The following is a 23,622-nucleotide window of genomic DNA, read 5'->3' as shown; positions in this document are numbered from 1 at the left end:
GCAGTGGGCAACGTGTTTTTTGCGTTGAGCCTGAACTACCATAACAAGACCAGAACCTTTGGTCTTTCTAGCCATTGGGTCTTCTTAGGGTAGAATAAAAAGTCAAAGAAAAGTCAAAGAAAAAGAAAGGAAAAGGAGAAGATAGGAGAAAGGAAACATTCACCTTTTGGTTATGGCACTTACCTAGTGCGGTCTTCGGTGACATATTATGAAAGGACTATCTACAAGCATAGCAACAAACGCTGACAAGCAAAGTGAGCGAACCGAATAAATGCTGCAAGGGCATTCAGGTCTTGTTCTTCAGGCCATGTTCAGCCATTAAACATCCCGGTGTTGTGGCGTTTCCCCCCCCCAGAGGTCATTGCTTAACTGACGATGAAATTCTGACTGATCCTGCTTTTCCAATGGCTGTTACTGTTCGATATTACCCGTAACCTAAAGTTGCCATGCCGCGCAGCTCTGCCAGCTTTTCCCTTATGTTTCTTAAGGGCCGAGGTTGGCTGCGATCGCGCTTCTGGAATATGATCCTGTACGCGTACAACCCTAGTAGGGAAGAACAATTCCGTCCTCCGCCGGCTCTATCTAGCTTAGACTCTTAAATCCGAGTTCATTGAAAGACTATTGGACGGTCCCGGGTCGGAACAAGATTCGGTGTGGTTGTAAGCCGAGCTATCACTGGACTATTGGTCCCCATCAAAAGCAAATATCGGGCCGGAGTAATTCTTCAGTATAGGCCGGAGACAATGATTCCGGTCCAGCATTTAGAGAATCATGAGTATAACTGATTATTCTCTGGTCCTGTAGCTTGCTCAGAGTTCCCAGGGTTATCGTTATTGCTGCACCGGTTCATTCTCACCACCATGGGTGCTCCCGATGAACTGCCACCCGGCTCATCAGAGACGGGCACGATTGTGTCTTCGTCACAGTCCACCAATCGCTCTCCCATGGACCTGATCAGCGATGCTGAGAATTTGAAACTGCGCAGAATAGCGACGAACCAGTCAAAGGCCCAGCGCCGACCAGACTCAGCAGCCGTCCCCTCGCATGACAATCAACCCAACGATAACCTAGAAGAAGACGCAACCCTTGACCCCAGCTCCGCCTCATTCTCTCTCGAGAGGTGGCTGCGGGCTGCGGTCTCCGACGCTTCGCAGCATGGCCTATCTACGCCGTCTGGAGGAATCCTCTTCAGGAATTTGACCGTCTCGGGCTCGGGCTCAGCCCTGCAGCTCCAACCAACAGTGGGTTCCGTGTTGACTGCGCCATTGCGAATCGCGAGCTTGCTGCGGCACAGGCGGGTAGAGTCTAGACGCATTCTGCATGGGTTTGACGGCGTGATGAAGACTGGGGAGCTGCTCCTTGTTCTCGGCAGGCCAGGGGCCGGGTGTAGCACATTCCTGAAAACGGTTTGTGGCGAGACCAATGGGCTGCATATTGACGCGGACAGCGTCCTGCATTATAATGGTAGACCTTCAGATTATACTACCGCGACTGGGTCCTGAAATAGTTGGGCTAACGAGATTCAACAGGGGTGTCACAGCAGCGCATGATGAAGGAGTTCAAGGGTGAGGTTGCCTATAACCAAGAGGTACATCTTTCCTGCTTTGTGGCCCATAGCTCGACTCCTACAGCATATTAACCTCTCGATCAAGGTCGACAAGCACTTCCCCCATCTAACAGTCCGCCAAACGCTAGAATTTGCTGCCGCAGCACGCACGCCTGCGCACCGTTTCCAGAACATGACCCGCGACGAATTCGCTTCGTACGCAGCCTCAGTTGTCATGGCCATATTCGGGCTCTCCCACACACACAATACAAAGGTCGGCAACGATTTCGTCCGCGGTGTGTCAGGCGGCGAGCGGAAGCGCGTCTCCATTGCTGAGATGGCGCTCGCGATGACACCGTTCGCAGCATGGGATAACTCGAGCAGAGGCCTTGACTCGGCTACGGCACTGAAGTTCGTCCAAGCTCTAAGGCTGAGTGCAGATCTTGCGAGTGCTGCGCATGCTGTCGCTATCTACCAGGCCAGCCAGAGTATCTATGAGGTTTTCGACAAGGTCACTGTGCTTTACGAGGGGAGGATAATATTTTTCGGGCCCACGGGCGCTGCGAAGGGATACTTCGAGCAAATGGGCTGGGTTTGTCCTGCCAGACAGACGACGGGCGATTTCTTGACCTCTATCACTAATCCGCTGGAGAGGAAGGCGAGAGCAGGAATGGAAGATGTCGTGCCCAAGACACCAGAGGATTTCGAGACATACTGGCGACAGTCCCCCGAGTACAAGACTCTGCTGGGCGAAATGGCCGAGTTCGAGACCCAACACCCCGCCGGCAACGACGAGCAGGCCTCAGCAGGATTGCGAGCTCGAAAGAAGAATTCGCAGAGTAGGAACTCGCGCGCAGCTTCGCCATACATCCTCAGCATTCCTATGCAGATCAAGCTCAACACGAAACGTGCATACCAGCGTATCTGGAACGACATGTCCTCGACCATGAGCACAGTCGTCGGGCAGATCGTGATAGCCCTAATCACCGGCTCAGTCTTCTACGACTCGCCTAACACAACAGCCGGTTTCCAGAGCAAGGGTGGGACACTCTTCTATGCTGTGCTGCTCAATGCATTGACAGCCATGTCCGAGATAACGAGCCTCTACTCGCAACGGCCCATCGTCGAGAAACAAGCATCCTACGCGTTCTACCACCCGGCTACCGAGGCGATCGCCGGCGTGGTTAGCGATGTACCCGTCAAGTTTCTGCTCGCTGTCGCCTTCAACGTAATCATGTACTTCCTCGCGAACCTGCGCCGTGAGCCAGCGCAGTTCTTCATCTACTTTCTCATGTCGTTCACGGTCATGTTCGTCATGAGCGCGGTCTTCCGCACCATGGCCGCCGTTACAAAGAACGCTGCGCAAGCGATGGGTCTCGCTGGAGTCCTCATGCTCGCGCTCGTCGTGTACACGGGCTATGTTCTCCCTGTCCCCTCAATGCACCCCTGGTTCGAGTGGATCCATTATCTGAACCCGATCTACTACGCATTCGAAGCGATGATTGCGAACGAGTTTCACGGAAGGGACTTTGACTGTGTTGCTTTTGTCCCGTCGTATGCAGATCTGAACGGGGATAGCTTCTCTTGCTCCTCGCTCGGATCTGTTGCCGGAGAGAGGATGGTGAGTGGAGATAGCTATATATATTTCAACTATACCTACACCTACAGCCATGTCTGGAGGAACTTCGGCATTCTTCTTGCTTTCCTTATTGGGTTCATGGCCATCTATTTCCTCGCGTCGGAGCTGAACTCCTCAACAACGAGTACTGCCGAAGCCCTGGTTTTCAGACGAGGCCATGTACCGGAGTACATGCGCCCAGGGTACACCAAACCGACTGACGAAGAGAAAGCCGTCACACAGAGCGACATCAAACCGTCCAGCCCATCGCCAACGGACACCGATCTCCCTCTTCCCCCACAACGCGACATCTTCACCTGGAAAGACATTTCCTACGACATCGAGATTAAGGGTGAGCCACGGCGCCTGCTGGACAACGTCTCAGGTTGGGTCAAACCCGGCACACTGACCGCGCTGATGGGTGTCAGTGGCGCCGGCAAAACAACCCTACTCGATGTTCTAGCGCACCGAACAACGATGGGCGTTATCACGGGCGACATGTTTGTCAACGGTAATGGTCTTGATGCAAGTTTCCAGCGTAAGACCGGCTACGTCCAGCAGCAGGATCTGCATTTGGAGACTGCGACTGTGCGCGAGAGTCTGCGGTTTAGTGCATTGCTACGACAACCAGCGTCTGTTTCCATCAAGGAAAAATACGACTACGTCGAAAGTGTCATTGAGATGCTTGGGATGGGTGACTTTGCAGAGGCTGTTGTGGGCACGCCAGGAGAGGGGCTGAATGTCGAGCAGAGGAAGCTGTTGACTATTGGCGTTGAGTTGACCGCAAAGCCAAAGCTATTACTTTTCCTTGATGAGCCTACAAGGTATGTTCTATGCGTTCAAGAGATCCTACGGAAGAATATACACTGACAAAAGCAGCGGCCTCGACTCCCAATCCTCCTGGGCCATCTGCACCTTCCTCCGAAAGCTAGCAGACAGCGGACAAGCGGTCCTCTGCACGATCCATCAACCCAGCGCGATCCTCTTTCAAGAGTTCGATCAGCTGCTCTTCCTCGCCAAGGGCGGGAGAACGGTCTACTTTGGGCCCATAGGGTCCAACTCGCGTACTCTCCTCGACTATTTCGAGTCCAACGGGGCGCGCAAATGCGAAGAGGCGGAGAATCCTGCCGAGTATATGATCGAGGTCGTAAACGCCAAGGTGAATGGCCGTGGTACCGACTGGTTTGATGTGTGGAAGGGCAGCAAAGAGTGTCAGGCTGTGAAGGAGGAGATCGAGCGGATCCACGAGGAGAAGAGAAAGACTGCAAACGCCATTGAGGAAATTGACGATGGTAGCACTAAATCCGAATTCGCGATGCCCTTTTGGTTCCAGCTGTATGTCGTCACGGTCCGCGTCTTCCAGCAGTACTGGCGCATGCCCGAGTACATCATCTCCAAAGGGGCGTTGGCGATCGTGGCAGGCCTGTTCATTGGCTTCTCGTTCTACGATGCAAAGACATCTCTCGCTGGATTGCAGACACTCGTGTTCTCGCTTTTCATGGTCTGCGCACTATTTGCGCCACTTGTGAATCAGGTACTGCGTTTCATTCTTTCCTCCCACTGAGCAGAACTAATACGGTGCCCACGTAGATAATGCCCCTCTTCATCACCCAACGCTCCCTCTACGAGGTCCGCGAGCGACCCAGCAAAGCCTATTCTTGGAAAGCCTTCTTGATTGCCAACATCCTCGTTGAGATTCCCTACCAGGTGTTGATGGGTATTCTAACCTTCGTCTGCTACTACTATCCCGTTGTCGGTTCCAGCCAAGGCCCAGGCCGAGAGGGCCTCGTCCTTCTCTTCTGCATCCAGTTTTACGTCTATGCCAGCACTTTCGCACACATGTGCATTGCGGCAATGCCAAACGCTGAAACAGCCAGTCCCATCGTCATCCTCCTCTTCAGTATGTGTCTTACCTTCTGCGGCGTTATGCAGCCGCCCGACGCACTTCCGGGCTTCTGGATTTTCATGTACCGCGTCTCGCCGTTCACCTACTGGGTAGCCGGTATGGCAACCACCCAAGTCCACGGGCGAGAAGTTGTCTGCGGCGAGAATGAGCTCTCCATCTTCGATCCCCCGGTGAATCAGACTTGCGGCCAATATATGGAGAGGTATGTTAGTGTCGCTGGTGGCCAGGTACTGAACCCGTCTGCGACGGCGGGTTGCGAGTATTGTTCTCTGACTGTGGCGGATGAGTATCTGGCAGCGAGCCAGATATACTGGAGCGATCGGTGGAGGAACTTTGGGTTGATCTGGGTGTATATTGGGTTTAATATCTTTGTTGCGACGGCAGTATATTACCTTTTTCGTGTGAAGAAGTGGAATGGATGGAGGAAAAAGTGAGGTGGGCTAATCTGAATATATAACTTTGTGTTCAAGCTGTAATATCTTTGCGTCTTAATGGTATTAATATTGATAATAAAATTGTTCTTGTTGCGTCTAGGGCTAATACTTTCGCTACAATCTGTAGACCTGCTCGATCCTTCTTGACTACGGAAAATCATCAATGTGACTACGAATCGTATAGAGGTCAATTTGCAGTCTATGCTATTTCATTATCGCCATAATACAGGCTTCCTGCGGAGTATACCACTGTAGCGGCTTTGTTCAGGAGTCCTTTTCACCTACATGACTCACCGTCCTATGAGCTTCCTTTGGCTTGATCGCCATGATGCAGTTATCTTGAACAGCACCTACGGTCATTTGAAATTCGTTTAAAGTTCGTTTGGAATAGATTTAGCCAAAGAGACTCTGTTATTACCAGCCACCTCTATCACCAACCAGACCGAGCCGTTTCGAGGTAGAGATGAAACCGCCCAGCCTTGGTTAGATATATACAAAACAATATAAGAGCGACCCAGGTAAAGGCCTCTGTTCCGTCTGAAGTAACTCATGCAGCAGAACATAGGGCAGATTGAGCTCGAGAATCAAATTTTCCTTAACTGCTAAATTCCATCCAAATTACGTACCCAAGTGACTGTAGATAGGATTAGATCGGGCAGATTATAGACCGATGCCCTTCGCAGCTGCTCCAGACGTCGTCCTATCATCGGGATAGAGAAGACCGAGAATGGGAGAGGTGCCCTCCTGGATGCAAGATCTTGAACCTCGTATTTTCACCGAGGCGGTAGGACTTCCGTCTAGTCTCCGGGACCGTTCACTCGGAATTGTGCCTGATACGGACATCGAATGTACGGAGGGGTGGATATCAAGGCCCTGAGCATACATTCCTGGAGAATGCATATGCGGAGTCCCTGACTTGCCTGCCGAAATACCTCATTCAAATTAGAACCGCCAGGAGACAACCTGAGCAGCCAAGGGGGACGCAAGCGGAGCCCCTCTTCAGAAACAGCAATTCCCCGAGCTTGGCGTCTGGCATGGCTCAGCAAAACTGGACGCGCTCGTATCATTGGAGGTATTATTTTGGCAGGACTGGTGATCTGCACGGAGGGGTTTCAGGCCCGCTTGGCGTGTGAGATTGATACATGCTGGGCCGGTGGAGCCCTCATATATAAAGAGCCTTTCTTCTACAGTATTTGGAGAGTGTCTTCGATAAGCCTCATTCCTAGGCCTCAATCAGGATGACCAAGTCCAACTTCATTACTGCGGCAGTCCTAGCTCTCGCTGCAACTGTCTCCGCCCAGTGCGGCTCGGGCACCCCCGACGCCATCGTTGACGGCTCCGAGGGTGCCTACACGGCCACTGTTGGGGGCAGCGAGGTCTACTCTGGGTCCGACTTCTATACCGCGATCACCAGCGCTCTCGACGGGATAAGCTCCGGCCAGCGTCTGTCCATCCTTGCATCCGGCTCTATCGGTACCAACGTCGTCTCCATTCCCAGCGGACGCATCTTCGAAGGATGCGGGACAATCGACGTGCAGGCGAACAGCGGCCGAGGAAACATTCGGTCATTGAACACGGAGAACGTGCAGATCCCATACTTGACGCTGACTGGGAGCCCGTACTTTGGGCTTCACTTCTACGGCGTGTCTGGCCTATCTCTCGGCCAGATCACGATGAATCTGAGCGGAGGCCTAGGGATCCGGTTTGAGCGCGATGAGGCGGCAAATTCGGATGTCTCGATGGATGTGATCAACATCACTGGCGCGGGAAGCCACGCTGTCGAGACATGGAACATTGATGGTCTCACCATCAACCAGGTCATTGCCCGGGACGTCGGGGAGTGCGGGCTTCTCCTGCAAACCACGACGAACGCGCGTATCGGGACAGTTGACGGAGACAACGTCGCTGCAGGCACCGGCTACGCGACCTTCAGGATGGCCAATGCAAATGGTCGACTGAGTGATGGGAGCTATGACACCAATGTCTATGTTGAGAACGTGATTGCGCGTGGTGGAGGAAGAGGTATCTTCTGTGTCTCTGAGAGCGGAGGCGTTGAGATAGGCAATGTGGACATCAGCGACACGGAGAACAACGCGATCCTCATTGAGAACTGCTATGGTGTTAGTATCTTGGGCGGCAGTGTCAATGGAGGGGGCGATGTGAGGATCGCGGCCAGGGATGAGTTTGAGAATACGCGCGATGTGAGCATCAGTCTCGAGGTCAATGGGGCGAGCGTAGTTGAGAATCCGTGCGGCGAGAATATCACCTGGGATATCACTGGTGACGCGACCTTGAACGTTTGTTAGATGCTGTGCAGGTGCTGTTGATAATGTTGATAGGCTGTTTCCGTTTTGTACATATGTTAGGTTGTTTCTCAAATATCTATCAAACTTCTCAAAGCCTACCCTGCAGATTTGCATGCGCAGAAACGCATTGTTTCTGGCCTCCGGCGAGTAAAATTGTAGGAGGTATTGAGAGTAGCAGCTCTCATGCCATCGAGACCGAAGTTGATATATCCCTGACGAATCTGCTACAAGCCACGTTTGGCAACTCATTCACTAAGAGGAGCCGGGAAACCAGCCCTAAGCGCCAAGATTGCCCTATAACTGTAAAGGCTCTGGCTTCATAAGCTTTGGATATTAACGTACTCCACGGCCGAGCGGCCACTACGGTCGAGCGGCCACTTTTCTCCAGGCCAGCCATTTTTTTTGCAGTTTTTTAGCCACTAATACAGTTGATTTTGAATAGATACCTTACTATCTATTAAGCTACTTACTAGGCCAGCCTCTAATAGTATGTCTTATAGTCCTGCAGCCGCTGCAGCGTGGTCGAGTGCGCTGAGAAGGCATATATACCAGTTTCTGAGCCTGCGCTTCTACCTGCATATCTAGTTGTTGAACCTGATCCAGACCCTCCTATACAGATAAAAGGGTATTATTACCTAGAACCGCACGCCTTCTTGTCCTTTTCTTTATTTTTCGCTCATTTTCTGTCCTTAGGACCTTGATTTCTTGTTGAAGAAGGTTTGTCTTCATGGCCATCTGTGCACACTTTTCAAGATGTTGGATATGAGATACTGGACTGCTAGAGAGGTTTCTCTTTTGGATACTTCTTTGTATGCTGTGGACCTTATGGTCAGCTGACGAGGGTTCTGTGGTGTTTGAAAAGCAGATGATATTGAACCTTCAACAAGAAGTGGTGGTGTTGGCGTACGAAGTTGGAAAGTAATTTTTTCAAGAGCCCGGTCTTGATCAAATAGTTTAAGACCAGCTCCTGCAAAGCCACTGCAGATATTGCTTGTAGTAAAGACTTGTGCACGTGCTGTAGGGTATAGGTGTAGGAAATCCTGTTTGCCAATATGGTTATTTCCAGCCACCATCAGGCCTTCAACCAACTTTCCGTACGCACGTTTAAGTGGTCCGAAAACGCACATATCAAGAGGCTGAAGAAGGTGAGGTGTATGAGGAGGCATGCAAAGACAGATAATTGTATTTTCCTTGCAGAAAATATCAAAATCTGCAGTTTGATGGCTAGAATGGCCATCAAGAATAAGCAATTGCTTAGCACCAGTTATGGAATGCTGAGACCATGGTTCAAACACCTCTTTTAGCCATTGAAGGCCTATTTTGTCTGTAGTCCAACCACTCTCACTTGTTGAAAGTATCCAGTCATTTGGAAGGCCTGGTTCTTGGTACCAAGTAGCCTGATGTTCTTTGGCCTTCAAGATAACCACTGGCGGTATTGAAATTCCTTTAGAGCTCACACATTCGATAATTGTAACCCATTCCCTGTTACCCTGGATAACTGTACAAGGTCTCTTACTCGCTCCACTGCAGTAATAACTTTTGAGGTGGTGCAAACCCCCATTGCAAAGCCTGTTTTATCAAAGTTCCAAATATCATCTTCATGCATGCCATGCTCCTCGATAACTTCCTGTACTGTTTGAAACCATTTTTTTATAACTTTTGGGTTCTCCTGCCTTGCGCGTTGGTATATAATTCTCTGATTATATCTTGAACGAAGTTCAGGGCGACGTTGGGTAAAAGTATAGGGCCAGTTAACTCCAAGAGTTGCAGTTGCATTTCGTGTATGTTTATGGAGCAAAGTTTCTGCCATTTGACGCAGAAACTCTGGTCAGACTGAAAAGCCACATTTATCTGCATCTAGCAGTTTATTGACAAGGACATCTTCAATTTTTGTTAATTTATGGCCATTGGCGCGTGTTCTGAGCGTGACTTTCTTCTATCTAGGCGAGCACGAAGGGTAGTCCGGGATACCCCAAATACTTCTGCAGCTTTCCGTTTTGACTTTATTTTCTTTTTCTTATATGCAGATATAGCCATCTGCATACGGGATTCTTTGTTTAAAGGCATTTTATAAAGAATTGATGAAGATAAAACGCGTTAAAGAAGACAATATCAGATATTTTGGTGGTTGGGAGAAAAGTGGCCGCTCGGCCGTAGATTACGTTAATGACAGTGCAATACCGGCCTATGCTAGAGCATCCATCCCAGTGCCGGCGTATTTTTCCAGATCCCAAAAACAATCACTTAATTAATTCTCTTGATTCATAGTCCTATTTTTCTCCCTTCCCCAGGCTCGTCAAGACCTAGACCCTGGCTCTTTCTTCTTAAAAAAAATAAAAGAAACGAAAGGAAAAGCAAAGAAACTATTCTAGCAGAATCACTGCAAGGGGGAGGATATTATCGAGCTAAATCATTAATTGATCGCATAATTCTCCCTCAAGCGCAAGTTAGAGTAACGCTTCTACGCCTTGAACTCTGTAAACTCTCTCGCAAGCTCTTCGTTCTATACGCGTTAGTACGCCTAATACCATGGATAGAATATACCATTTTATGAACAGTTGAAAAATCTTGCTTGGGTGATAAATGAAGTTGCTGGCCTTCCTGCTAGCTCTCTGTTCTGTGTCGTACTCTACCAATCTGGCTGGCTGCGAGATGCCGGTCATTGTTACCCAGACATTCGTCAAGTTCCCCCTTTGATTATTATATTACCAAGATTAGAGCTAAGATCTTAAGGGTGTGTGGTCTACGCGAGTACAACAAAAGGTCTTGCTATAGATTTAGTCGATGTTTGTTTCCCGCCGCAGCAAAGTCGTTAAGACAGAGTAACGCACTTAGCTTTGGCCTAATCCGGATATCGCAAACTTGATATCCCATTATGGTCTTTGAGTCATGATTGTCAAAATAGTCCGGGGTGAAGAAACCAAGCTTTCGGCTTTGCCGTTGAACCAGGAAACACCCATTCTTAAAAGCCTATCCAGCTATGGTACGGAATGACCAGGATGCAATAATCATTATTAGAAATAAGAACACTGTGACTCATCCATCACGGCGGAATAGACCGCAGAGTTGAACATATTGCTCCCCTCAAATCGAGCCTGGTTGCTCGTAACCAGACAATTTCCTGCTCTCATATGTAGAAAATTGATTTCTTTCCGTTTCTTTATCCTACAAACTAGGTAAGTCAACTGGCGAGTTCGCTCGAGGCTGCGATCTTTATACAACTCTTCATTGTCTGCTGCTATTAAGCTACTGCCTCAGCCTGGGCTATTCACCTATATTGTTATAGTCGATGCAACTCCGCATGCCACCTCGCTAGAGCATAGTTCTGACTCTACGAACCCATATCAACAGATCCATCGTCCTACTCTGAAGCCCACGAGAAGGACAAACCACGAACACCTCCAACTCAACAGCCACAGTGACTCCAACAACCACCATCATCACCATAAACAGCGTTCCCAGCCTATCATAACAGACGCAACAGCAACGACGAGTAATCTCAAACAGTCCACCGTACAGTCCTCGAAAACCGACACAATCTCGCCCCTACCACTCCAGCCAGATACCCAGGATGTCCCAGATTTACCGACAGGATCATGTAGATAGACCGTCCTTCCATTCATCAATTCTACCTATATCCTCTGTTTAGCATACGGTGAGATTATGAACACAGCGTGGGTGCTCGTTCATTAAGAAAGAGGGTGTCGGGAATAGCCCTAAATTCAGGTTAGTCGTCTCATATTGTCCCAGGCCTCGTCGATAGTCACTATTCGTTGGCTACACTATTATATGACAAGGTTTGTTAGATTAGGCAAATCATCAGTTTGGAAAGATTGTTGGTTAGTAGAGACATTATTAATCCAGAAGAAGGTATGCTTTCGCATTTGCATTGCGTTTCAAAAATAACCATGAGTCACGGAATATGTCAGCTGAAGGCTGAGCTCCCTCCGTTTCCCTCTACAGCATGATAATCTCAAGAGTCTCAAGAGTATAACTGGCCGAACAGCAGAACCAGCAGAAACAACAGCAAAAAGCCACAGCACCATCACTACCGCTAACTAACAACCCCAGGCTCATCAACCCTCATCCAATCTAAACCCATCGCAGAAACAGCTATAGAATCACGGATATTCTTGTACATCGAATGCCCTTCACAGCGCACCCAAAATTCAGCCTCGTCAAGCAATGATCGGAGTGAAAAGGATGTCTTTGCCATGAAAGTGATACGGAGTCAGTGGTGATCCAGAACTGCCAAGATGGTCATCTGCGAGCGAACGCGACTCGTTAGTCGTGTTTGAAAATGTGCTGGATTTTCGTTGATCGAGTCATATGGCATTGTCGTCGCTCTCGTCGGTCTCGCACTTCCTTCGAGGTTAGTATTTCTTATTGACGTTGACTTATCTACGCTTTGTTACGACTAGTTCAAGGGTGCGTAAAGTAGATATGTGGTAAAGCATGGGTCAGGAGGAAGGGGAGAATTGAGGGAAGCAGTGAATAAAAATCATTAGTAATGACCGTGGAAGATGCTTTCGGGTCTACGCTGCGGTTCCGAAAAATACTCGTGAAAGATATGTTGCAGTGTCCCGGCTGGACAGACAGGTGAGTTGGCTTCATCTTTTCTGCTTGTAATATCCAAGTACCCTTTCTCCCTAAGACCCGGATAATTCACCCATAACACGGGCTCTACTAACTTCTGAAAGTTGCGTACGCGGTATCTGTTGGCTTCTCACTCGACTTTTGTAGTCTACGTAAACCTCTGGTCAGCATAATCTCTGCTCTGTGAAGCCTAACAGTTAGCTTCGTAGATTGTTGTGGTAGGATCGCGACCATCTCGGTGGCTTCCAGGAGGCTTGGAAAGTTGCAGGAGGTGAATATAAAGAAGGACAACAAGGGATATGGCGCCTTCTTGGGCTTTTCTATAGTGATGAACGGCTTGACGATGGTAGGTTTCTGTGGGCGTTGGGATCCCAGGGGTCTTCCACTGTGTCTACGGTAATGTTATATCAGTTTTCGACAGGCTCCGCAGGCGAAGAACCCGATGAGACAAATCGGTGTGCTGGAAGGTAAGTTAATGGACAATCACTGGGTTCGTTCTGGTTAGACTCGCAAATCAGTCGTTTAATGCTGTTGGATGTGAAGGAAGGTGTTGGGATGGGGGTTCTGCTTCAGTCATATTGACTTCTATTTTTACGACCGCCGCGTTTTTCCTAATCTTTGTATTTGTAAGCTATCCCCGAGGACCATGGCTCAGCAGAGTCTGAACTGGTCCTTCTCTTCCTAACCTATTGTTGGATTCTTTGCTCTTTTCTGTGTCCGACATAACAAGTCGGTTTCGCCGCCAGCTTCTTTTCATTTCACTTTATAAGCCAAACTTGCATTATAGTCTTCCTGTTATGACAGTTTGTATCTTTGCTAACATTTACATCCTTGCAAAATTTTTCTTTCCTTCTGCCACTTGTCAACTTGCGGGCTCAGTACTCATTCCTACCAATCTCTCCTTTTACAACTACTCTTACAACCCCAGTTGTGAGTAATAAACAATATCTATCAACTCACTCACTTGATGTCGCATTCCTGAGTCTTCACTCTTCTCTTCTTCACTGTATTTCGAAAAATTCAATGAGCTTTCTTGGGACGTTGCGGAGTTCTGTAGGGCTCCGTTAAATGCTAAGATATTCAAATTCCTTGCCCGTTGCTTTTTATTCTTCTTGAATAAGGCAATACTATCTTGTCGATAACGAGGGACTATGCTGAGGAGATTTGAGAGACGAACCGTCCTGACCGGGTTCGATTCAAAAGTATCTGGGCGAACAAGGGTTAAGTACATGATTGAAGAGTACTACATGTTCAAATAATTGCAAACTGTGGATAAGCCAAGTCCTTTACCACGTCAGAATATTCCTTTATTGTTTTCTCTTTCTGGGTTAGTTTTTTCATGACTAGGGTTAGTTTATGTGGTAAGATATATCCGCCTTAGTAGATGACAGACAAGTTCGATGAAGGATAGCTCAGTGGATATAGAGAATCTACGGAGAAGACAAGGACTAACAGCGGGACAGTGTGCGTTCCTAAGGGAGACTCCTCGTTAACCTTGATGGTTTACTCGCATTGAGAAGATGGATGTCTTTGAACTTCGTCAGGATAAATCGACCTCGGGCATCTCCATTACTTACAGACAATGAGAATGATGTGTTCTATTTCATTGGAAGGCTGCAAAGGCCCTGCTACAAATCAAGTACATGGCAAGGACTCCATTGATAAGGACCGGAGGAACCGAAACGACGGAGCTCCTATCCGGTGACTGGAATAGGATTTAAGAGGTTAAAGGTGACACATTCTCCCCTCGAGAACCTTCTACTTACAAATCAACATGCTGTATGCGGGTGACTCAGCGCATTCTTTCGCAGATGAGAACCAACTGGCTGCAAGACAGTGTGATGTACGAAAGATAGACGGAAGAAACTAGCTTATGTAGGCGTACTACGAAAGGCCCAGTTTTACTAGATTGAAGAGAGAGTGGATTCGGGTCCGTTACGGTCTGAAAGGCCATGGTATGCAGGGCAGTTTGGCAAGGCAATATTTACAGTGCAACAAGACTACATCTACTATCCCGAGTACCGCAAGCACACCCACCATCATAGACAACGACCACAGAAGCAGCCTAGGCGGCGCGAGTCACTCTCGCAAACTTCTAGCAACGACCCCATTGACCTACCAGCCACATATCAAACCACGAACGAAACGCGGGCACAACCGCGCACTGTTCATTGAAATCCCCTAAGCCCCCAATTCCTTGCAAGGCATTGATCCCTGGCATCAAGAAATTGGCCCGACTCTTCCCATACCCTATATCAATCTGTACATATTTTGTATACGGTATGTGAATTAGCCTTTATGCTGCTAGTTAACTAAAGTAATCCCCGGCCGAGTGGCCACTACGGCCGAACGGCCACTTTTCTCCAGGCCAGCCATTCTTTTGCAGTTTTTTAGCCACTAATACAGTTGATTTTGAATAGATACCTTACTATCTATTAAGCTACTTACTAGGCCAGCCTCTAATAGTATGTCTTATAGTCCTGCAGCCGCTGCAGCGTGGTCGAGTGCGCTGGAAAGGCATATATACCAGCTCCTGAGCCTGCCCTTCAACCTGCATATCTAGCTGTTAAACCCTATCTAGGCCTTCCTGTACAGATAAAAGGGTATTATTACCTAGAACAGCATGCCTTCTTGTCCTTTCCTATATTATTTGCTTATTTTCTGCCCTTAGGACCTTGATTTCTTGTTGAAGAAGAAGGTTTGTCTTCATGGCCATCCGTGCACACTTTTCAAGATATGGATATAAGATACTGGACTGCTAGAGAGGGTTCTCTTTTGGATACTTCTTTGTATACTGCGGACCTTATGGTCAAGTTAATAAGGGTTCTGTGGTATTTAAAAAGCAGATAATAACCTTTAACAAGAAGTAGTGGTGTTGGTGTACAAAGTTGGAAAGTAATTTTTTCAAGAGCCTGGTCTTGATCAAATAGTTTAAGACCAGCTCCTGCAAAGCCACTGTAAATATTGCTTGTAGTAAAGACTTGTTCTCGTGCTGTAGGGTATAGGTATAGGAAATCCTGTTTGTCAATATAGTTATTTCCAGCCACCATCAGGCCTTCAACCAACTTTCTATATGCATATTTATTGGTCCAAAAATACCCATATCAAGAGGCTGAAGAAGGTAAGATATATAAGGAGGCATGCAAAGACAGATAATTGTATTTTCCTTGCAGAAAATGTCAAGATCTGCAGTTTGATGTCTAGAATAGCTATCAAGAAAAGCAATTGCTTAGCACCAGTCATGGAATGCTGAGACCATGGTTCAAATACCTCTTTTAGCCATTAAAGGCCTATTTTGTCTGTAGTCCAACCATTCTTACATGTTGAAAGTATCTAGTTATTTGGATGCCCTGGTTCTTGGTACCAAGTAGCCTGATGTTCTTTGGCCTTCAAGATAACTACTGGTAGTATTGAAATCCCTTTAGAGCTTATATATTTAATAATTGTAACCTATTCCTGGTTACCCTGGAGAACTGTACAAGGTCTCTCACTGTGCTCTATTGCAGTAATAACTATTGAGGTGGTGCAAACCCTCATGGCAAAGCCTGTTTTGTCAAACTCAAACTCACGACTTTGTTCATCATGGAGGACAATGCTTCAGAGAGTGCTGTCCCCAGCGCTGAAGAATGCCGGACGGCGTACGAAAAAGGGTTTCGTATCTGGCGAAGCCTTTATATGCGCGCTATGCAAGCATCTGGCTTTCCCGACACCTGCTTCCAGATCCAGCAAGCACTTCTACACCAGCCTTATTTCCCGGATGACTTGGATCTGGAGCTTACTTAAAATTATCTTTCTGTCTCTGGGTCATCAATCTGGATAGATTCGCAGGAAAAGTCGCAGAAGCCCTGCTACATACCTCCGCTGGAACGACATCTTCAAATCCCGGTCTCAATTAGATTTTCGACTCCTCTTAGTATCTCTGCAGACCTGGATCAGAGTGATCAGAATTAGTTCAAAAGCGAGGAAAACCACCTCGCTATGCTGGTATCTGCATGTATTTTTTCGGCACGTTGGGCTGGACTTATGCCCAAAGCCGCGCTTGCATATACGGACAGCAAGGCACACAACAGCGACAAACCTGAAGAAGACGATTCTGCTATGGTAGATATAGGTGTCGCTGACGATGATGCAGCGAGATGGTGGGCTGCCATTTTAGCACCAACAGAGGGCTGGGAAGCCTACATTGCCATTGGTAAAGACAAATTTCGATCTCCCTGGTCAATATCTCTTCCGGCAGACCTTGATCTTTCCTATCGCGAAACCCACTATTCGCTATCAGATACAGCCGTATCAGCTGCGACTGCCTTTCGTTTCCTAAACGATTACTGCGCCTGCATGACATTGTAGATCAGGCCTATGCAGCACTGTCAATCGTGCTACTTCTTCCACTCTTGCGCGACAGCGGAGAAGATTTTGTTTTGCCGAGACCAAAATTCAGGCACAAACAAAAGCATAAACTGGGGTCATCAAGATGCAATGTGCAGCTTAACCTTGCTTGGGTACGGGAAACTCATTACCTGGACAAACTTCTCACTTTGAGCTGCAATACTAGAGGGACACGTTCCTTGTTGTCAAGTGTCTTTTACGAGCCTAGCATAGCTTGCAAAGTTGTAAGCCCATGGCTGCAAGCCATGTTTGCTGTTGTGAACTACGTTAAAGACAATCGCGTTCTCGCCTACATGCGGATGAGTCGAGTCCCGCACCTCGCCTTTTTATGGGCGGGGGGAGCGATAGTGGGTATCCATAAAAGAGTGCTACAAGATAGTCAATTTGGCCTGATCCCTACAGAGCCACATGCTGCAATGTGGTCGGGAACCATACAATCTTTCATGCAAGAACGTGTTCATCCAGCAGCAGGTAATCATATCCTGCGTTCTGATGAATGCCGACTTCTGTATCTTACCCAGGAGGAACATCACACTCACTGGCCTGTGTGTCAGTGGAAACCGTTTGGTGCCACGGCTCTCAATGACACTGAAATTGACGTCCGCCTGCATGCAAGTTGTACTGGGCATGGCCTTCAATATGCAGGTTTCAAGTGGACTTGCCGAAATGGCAGGGTGGTGCATCAAAATGTCTGAGTCCGCACTCGCACCAACTTTTCTGTCGGTAGAGCCAGTGGTGCCAGACATAGACATCATGATCATATATGAGGCTCTCGACAATAGGAAGGAGACTGCGTCAGAAAACGCAACAGGAAGCATCTTCAGTTGGCTGCGAGTTAAGGGTATCCTCCAGATGAGAAGAGAATACATGATTGGATTGACATTGATGATTTAGATGATTCTAAAGATGGGCGGTTGATAGACAAAGATTCAGGGAAAGTCTTGAAGCTTTAAGCACTCATGTGAAAGCTTGGATAGACCATACCGTCAGTGGGAGATGGCTGATAACCCTTAATATAAATATTGGCTTATTTTATTCTCTGCTACGAGACCTGTCAATGTTACGTTGACTCCTGATATCAAATAGCTACTCTGCCACTGCCAGAGTGTGTTAAGCTGAAATTGTCAACGATCCCTGATAAAACATTCTATACTAGCCATTCGCCATTAACAACAGTCGTCAGCATCCAACACCCAACCCAGCCTTGAACCTTTGTGAACCCAGTGCTCTGGTGAAAGTATATGTACAGAAGAATTTCAGCGGCGCTATCCATGGAGAAGGAAGCATGCACTATAATATTCTAGGTGAAAACGAAGACCGGACCCTAGCAATGCTGTTGGACGACAATTAGATTGGCCGTCGAGACGGTAAAATTAGATATATCAAGAAGTCGCATGATCTGTGCTTCGTGCTTATGCTACTCCTTCTAATTTGGAATACGGCCGAACAAGCTTATCTTGCATAACTGCCTGGTACCTGTTTAGAAGAAATTAGACGACTTTTTCTGATATAAAGCACCAGCTCTAATGGATACTAAATGCAAGTTGTTCACTCAACCCTGCCTAATAAAATGTCCGCTAGGCAGAAGTATACTAACTACCTTGCCCCTAATATCCTGCACCGGCCCTATGCTCTACAGACCCTACAAATCAAGCTTACTATAACATATACTAAAGACAACTAGGAAACTGTTTATAACCCACCTTTTTAGGAACGTCTAACTAACCATGGCGTTCTACCACCATTATTAGATATTCAAATGGTAACAAGCCATCCAAAATGGATTCGCAGAAAACTAAAGGAGGAAAGGAGATTACGAGCCACGACCTTCACGCATAATTAGAAGGCTCTTTAGAAATGGAAAGCATGCAATTTGCGAAATTGTGCAGGTTATCCAAGATATATTGAGAGTCAATCTAGCCATGGGTGAACAGTTAGCAGTGGTCTACTTCCCCTTCCTGTCCTCTCCAACTCCCTCTCCCGTCTCCTTCTTCCTCTTCCACTCCTCCTTGATCTCCTCCCATTGTTTGACTTCATTGCCCCTCAGATCGCCCGGAAAAAAGGTACCCAACAAACTTTTCCCCAGCTTCTCATACCTCCTCTCCAACTCCATCAGCGTCCCCATAACCTTGACCTCCCCTACGACCTCCACAAAGTCTAGTGGAACACCATACGCAGCCGGGGTTCTCTTCCATCCAGCAACAAAGATATTCTGCAGCATACCAATTCCCCCCACGGCGATAAGATACCAGCTCCCGGTATCGATTGCGCTTGCCGTGATCAGCAATGCGACCCAGGCAATACCGAGCACTATCGTCAGAAGCTGCGCCACAACAGTAATAGTCGGGTAATCCACCATACTGAACCCCGTCGCCAAATCCTCGAGATCGAGCCCGACGCCATCCGACACGATCGCGATAGCATGCTGCGCTCCATTCCCCCGCGTCAACACAAAATTTTTCTTGTTTCGATTATCCAGCCGTCGGCAAGCCCACTTCTCGACCTTCCACTGCGTCAAGGCCCCAGTTCCATAGCATAACACCGTCGCCGCGCCGGTGATCATCAGCACGCCCCAGTCCCCATTGATTCCAGCGGGGATACTGGCGATTCCCAGCTGTAGCACCGTACACAGTATGCCAGACCAGTAAAGCAGGTCCTTGCCCGGCACGCCCGCCTGAAGCGTCTTGCTGGGTTTATATACGCTGACTACCAATCCCGCCTGCGACGGCCGTGGCACCTTAATACCAGAATCAGGGTACTTCTCGTCTTCGCGTGCCTGGTCGAATTTCCAGCGGGCGTCGAGCAAGCTCTGTGTCTTATCACGGATCGCCGGATGCATCCAGTAGTCGTAGTCGCGCATCATCCGGCCAAGGACCCAGCTGTTGTTACCGCGGACGTAGCCGTTTTTCCCGTTGATGAGACTGCACCCTGTATCTGCGTCGGGCATGAGGCGGTACTCGCCGAGGGCGGAGCACACAGCGGAGGTTGCGTAGGAGACCCATCCTGCGATCATTTAGCAATCCAGCAAATATCAACTGTATTATTGAGCAGAACTGAACTTGAGACGCACCGAATGAGAATGCAACCGGCGCAATCGGTCCGCCGACAAGCTGCGCGAGGGCGCGATGGATTAGATCGCCGCCAATCAGCAGAAGAATAGTAAAGGCATAATTTGACGGATTCGACCATTCCTCGCGAAAACTCTCTGCTGTCGCACCCGGGTCGAACGTGCGGGATGCGAGGTTCTGGAGGCGCTGGAGGGGTGGGAGCGGCAGCGTGGGGGCCATGGCTGCTGACCCTTGGACGCGGAAGTGAAGAAATGAAGTCGAGAATCGGCCTAGAGGTGGAAGATGCAGAGCTAGGTTGAGATTGAGTTCATCTGCAAGCTAGGAGGTGCAGTTCACTTTGATATCAACGATTTAGCATGCTGTCGCGCTCCTGACGCGCAGTTTGGCCGGTAGCTGAAAAAATCGCGGTCGAGGGGACTGGGCTGGGCTGGGCTGGGCTGAAGAGCGGGAGGCTGAAGATGCACCTCGGGCTATCACGGTTACCATGACAGTTACATAAATACAGCTAGTAAAGATACGGGGATACGTTATACGGGGTTCAGAGCTCGTATTCTGGGTTCTGTTGCACAGGACTGGGAAAGCCCTAAATAATATTAACTGTGGCTGGCTGGCAGAGAACGAATAGATAACTAGTTCGTTCAGCTGGCAGACTACTCCATCTTATGCTCTTGATCTTACAGATTTTACTAGGCATGATTAGTATGGAAAAGAGGAAATAGTAAACTCTCTGAGTATTAATACACCAAACGGCCGATACTTTGTAGTTGGTGATCTTTTGACCAAAAGACAGAAACGACCCCAACCCTACTCCAACTTGGGAATAGCCTCAATCCCGCAAATTATCTACTGATTGGTTGATCATCCTAGCAGCCATTTGGTCCGCTTCCTCAGCAAGGCCGTCCACACAGTACTGACTCCCTCTGGCGGCTCTTGGGTCATCCAGACGGACGCGATGCTCTGATGGATGACCACATGGACCCCATCCTCCTGTCTTTCTTGAAGACTCGCCACGACAGCCGGTGCTTTCGCTCTCTGCTTCGGAATCTCGGACAGTATGACCGCGTAGGTCTGCCAGGTCTGCCACTCGACGTTACTGTTATCCTTGGGGAGCTGGACGAGAAACCACTTCCCATCAAGGTCTTGCCCTGAATCCGCAGGATCGGCGCACTGGATCGCGCACCCGCGTTCCACGCCCGCAAAGGGCTTCCCGAGTCCAAAATTGACGAGAAAGCCGTGGTATTGGACGAGAAGGCCGGGTCGACGGTTCGGGTTGAAAGACGCAATATCGAAACCGGGCTCAGCTCCAGCAGATGTGATTCTTGCGGTGCGAAAGTTCAACAGCGACCTCGGCGCCCAGCGGTACCCGCGCTGGTCGAGGCGCGGGTAGTTGTTGAATATCACCCCGGTATTGAACTTGCCCAGCTTCTGGAGGAACAGCGCCATCCGCTTGCATCCCGAATCTGTGTCCGGCTTGGCCGGGATCTCCTGCAGGTCCGCAAGGGGTATGTCGACGATCGTTGCGAGACAGATGCTCTCGTCCGCTAGCCGCGAAGTCTTGCGCTCTGACATCGCCGCGGCCAGTGGGAAGTAGAGGCGCCATTTCTCGGTCGCAGAGGTGAGACTGAACATGCGCTGCAGGACGGTGTATTGGCCGACAAGTCTCATCTCTGCGCTGGCAGGAAATCCCAGGTGAATTCCCTGCCTCTGGAGTGAGGATTCGTATGCGCCGAACCCCTCCCTGAGTTCGTTAATCTCAACGGCTCGATCCTTGAACTGGAACCAGAGCGCCTTGGGCAGAAACCCTTCCTGGTGAGTCCAGAGCCTCTTGATCCAGTTCGACTGGTAGATGCGCGTGATGAGGTCCAGGGGTGGCGCGTCGGAGCGGACCTCCTGCAGCCAGTCGTCGAGGACGAGAACTGCTTTGGCCTCGGAGTAGACGCGCCGCATCGTAGTGATTGCTCTGTCTTTGCGCGCTTTGTCATTGGCGGGGATACAGAGCGTATCCATCCAGAACCCTACCCCGTCTGATTCGTAGTCGCTCTCGGGGATCTTGTAGCGGCCTTCCCAAGTGACGCCTTCGATGAGGCGCTGGATACGGTCGAGCTGGCATTCTGGGAGGGAGTTGGCGTCCGGGTTGCCTTTGCCGTCGGCCCAGCTGCAGATTTAACAAGCTGAGATCAACTCTCTCCATATCTCAAGGGAGGCTGGAGGGAAGGGGGAAGAGGAGTGGACATACATATGCGAGATGGCCACAAAGTCCGGCTGCCGCCGCCCTGTAAGATGATACTCGACCGACCACAGCTTCTTAATCCCCTTATTCCAAAGCGCGATTGGGATAGCGTCCTTGTCGATTATTTTGGTCATTGCATCTACCCAGTCTGTCTGCCCGCGCTCGGGGCCGAGATGTCCGCCATACCTGACCTCCTCGCGGCATCCATCGTCCGTCACATGGCGAGTCCGGTACATATTCGCGTCATATTCATACCGGCAATGGACCCTCACGCACTCGGAATGGTGGTCCAGCTCGTCCGGATCCAGACCGGCCGAAGCAGCAAGGTAGTAATTCCCATCGATAGGCAGCTGTGTCAAGGTCGTCATCACATCCGCAACGCACCATTTCGTCTCGAGCCGTCGCGTCAGAATCCTTGAGCGAGCGGTCTTGGGCCATGGCGAGACCCCGTCGACGAGTTCGCTAATCTCTTTGCTGCAGACGTTATATGCTGTGCGGCGAAGAGTGCATGCCATTGCAATCAGCGTCGTCGCAATCTCATCGCGCACTGGCCAAATGCGCGGTTTCTCCTGCTGCAGCGGCAAGCTATCCTCCTCAGGATTGGGTAACCTGCAGAATCGGCCGAGGATGCTTCCCGCGCGCTCGAACATCTCGTTCAGCGTAAACCAGTCCTTCTTGAGCCGGCCCCTCCCTTTAATTCCCTTCTCCCACTGTACGAGCATTCCGGGGAGCCTACTCGTATCCACGATCCGTGCTTTGGGGTGCGTTTCCGTCGCAGGTTTCAGGAAATCTTCGACCGAGGCCCTGACACCACCCAATCTGAGAACATCGATGGCGAGCCCAAAGAAGAGCCATGTCTGAAAGAACTGTTCCACCTTCTGGGTACTGCCTTTTCTGTGGAACCCGTCGGGGTCGAGGTGTGCTTCTTTGGTGGTCTCGTCGCCGCCGCGCAGCTGGGCCTCGGTCCAGTGCCGCGAGGAGGGAAAAGAGAGGAATGATTCTCGGGAGATATCGAACCAGTCGGATTCAGGGGCTTCATAGGGGGCTACAATTAAGTGCTTCTTGCCGGCAGGGAGAGGGAGATGCTCCATGCTGCTGGTTGGGAGTCGCTCCTCGGATACGAGGGTGGATGACCCCTCAGCTTAGGCTTAATGTCGGATTTCCGCTCATATAAGCAATCATCGATAAGCTGAATCGGCCAGTAGCTCCCACTAGCCAGAATGATTTGCTTGTCTGGGCCATCGGTCTCGGGGGATACTAATCCCGCGTCGTGGCTAGCTGAGCGGGGATATGGCTGTTGTCTACTGGCCGGGGTAGTCGGGAGGGTTGTACGGCAGCGCTATGGCTTTGCTGACAGGTTTACACCTGCATACCGGTGATTACCGTTACTCTGTGTTAGAAATGTTTCTTGGCAGGTGAACGGCTTGGTACGTGTCCAGCGCTTTACCCAAGGTTTCTAAGTAGAACTAGTTGTCGCCGGTTGTGCACATCTTCGGCATTTTACCAAAACCTCAACAAGGCTTACCTTGAAA

General features: G+C 49.4%; 5 protein-coding genes across 5 annotated transcripts; 3 read left to right on the top strand and 2 right to left on the bottom strand.

Annotated features, from left to right (window-relative positions):
- Positions 1 to 860: 860 nt before the first annotated feature.
- On the top strand, positions 861 to 5,504 carry BDW70DRAFT_171736 (putative ABC multidrug transporter; the record flags this gene model as incomplete). The annotated part of the gene is made up of 5 exons (XM_073743297.1): positions 861 to 1,464; positions 1,530 to 1,588; positions 1,653 to 3,988; positions 4,044 to 4,698; positions 4,755 to 5,504. The coding sequence occupies 5 exons, from the start codon at positions 861 to 863 to the stop codon at positions 5,502 to 5,504; spliced, it is 4,404 nt and encodes a 1,467-aa protein (XP_073591885.1).
- Positions 5,505 to 6,742: 1,238 nt separating this feature from the next.
- On the top strand, positions 6,743 to 7,810 carry BDW70DRAFT_153653 (uncharacterized protein; the record flags this gene model as incomplete). The annotated part of the gene is made up of 1 exon (XM_073739686.1): positions 6,743 to 7,810. The coding sequence occupies one exon, from the start codon at positions 6,743 to 6,745 to the stop codon at positions 7,808 to 7,810; it is 1,068 nt and encodes a 355-aa protein (XP_073591884.1).
- An 8,178-nt stretch (positions 7,811 to 15,988) lies between these two features.
- Positions 15,989 to 17,487, top strand: BDW70DRAFT_153652 (uncharacterized protein; the record flags this gene model as incomplete). Its single annotated transcript, XM_073739685.1, has 4 exons — positions 15,989 to 16,061; positions 16,227 to 16,291; positions 16,358 to 16,715; positions 16,754 to 17,487. 4 exons carry the CDS (start codon positions 15,989 to 15,991, stop codon positions 17,485 to 17,487), a joined length of 1,230 nt encoding a protein of 409 aa, XP_073591883.1.
- Positions 17,488 to 18,718: 1,231 nt separating this feature from the next.
- Positions 18,719 to 20,288, bottom strand: BDW70DRAFT_118820 (uncharacterized protein). The gene is made up of 2 exons (XM_073734715.1): positions 19,863 to 20,288; positions 18,719 to 19,795 (listed from the first exon to the last, which is right to left on the bottom strand). Exons 1-2 carry the CDS (start codon positions 20,077 to 20,079, stop codon positions 18,738 to 18,740), a joined length of 1,275 nt encoding a protein of 424 aa, XP_073591882.1. The 5' UTR covers positions 20,080 to 20,288; the 3' UTR covers positions 18,719 to 18,737.
- Positions 20,289 to 20,718: 430 nt separating this feature from the next.
- Positions 20,719 to 23,214, bottom strand: BDW70DRAFT_171734 (uncharacterized protein; the record flags this gene model as incomplete). The annotated part of the gene is made up of 2 exons (XM_073743296.1): positions 22,097 to 23,214; positions 20,719 to 22,015 (listed from the first exon to the last, which is right to left on the bottom strand). The coding sequence occupies exons 1-2, from the start codon at positions 23,179 to 23,181 to the stop codon at positions 20,719 to 20,721; spliced, it is 2,382 nt and encodes a 793-aa protein (XP_073591881.1). The 5' UTR covers positions 23,182 to 23,214.
- Positions 23,215 to 23,622: the final 408 nt, after the last annotated feature.

The sequence above is a fragment of the Aspergillus foveolatus genome (assembly GCF_047715535.1).
Source record: "Aspergillus foveolatus strain CBS 279.81 unplaced genomic scaffold BDW70scaffold_83, whole genome shotgun sequence".
NCBI classification, from domain to species: Eukaryota; Fungi; Ascomycota; class Eurotiomycetes; order Eurotiales; family Aspergillaceae; genus Aspergillus; species Aspergillus foveolatus.
Note: the sequence above shows the minus strand (reverse complement) of the source record. Positions and strands in the feature narration are given on the sequence as shown.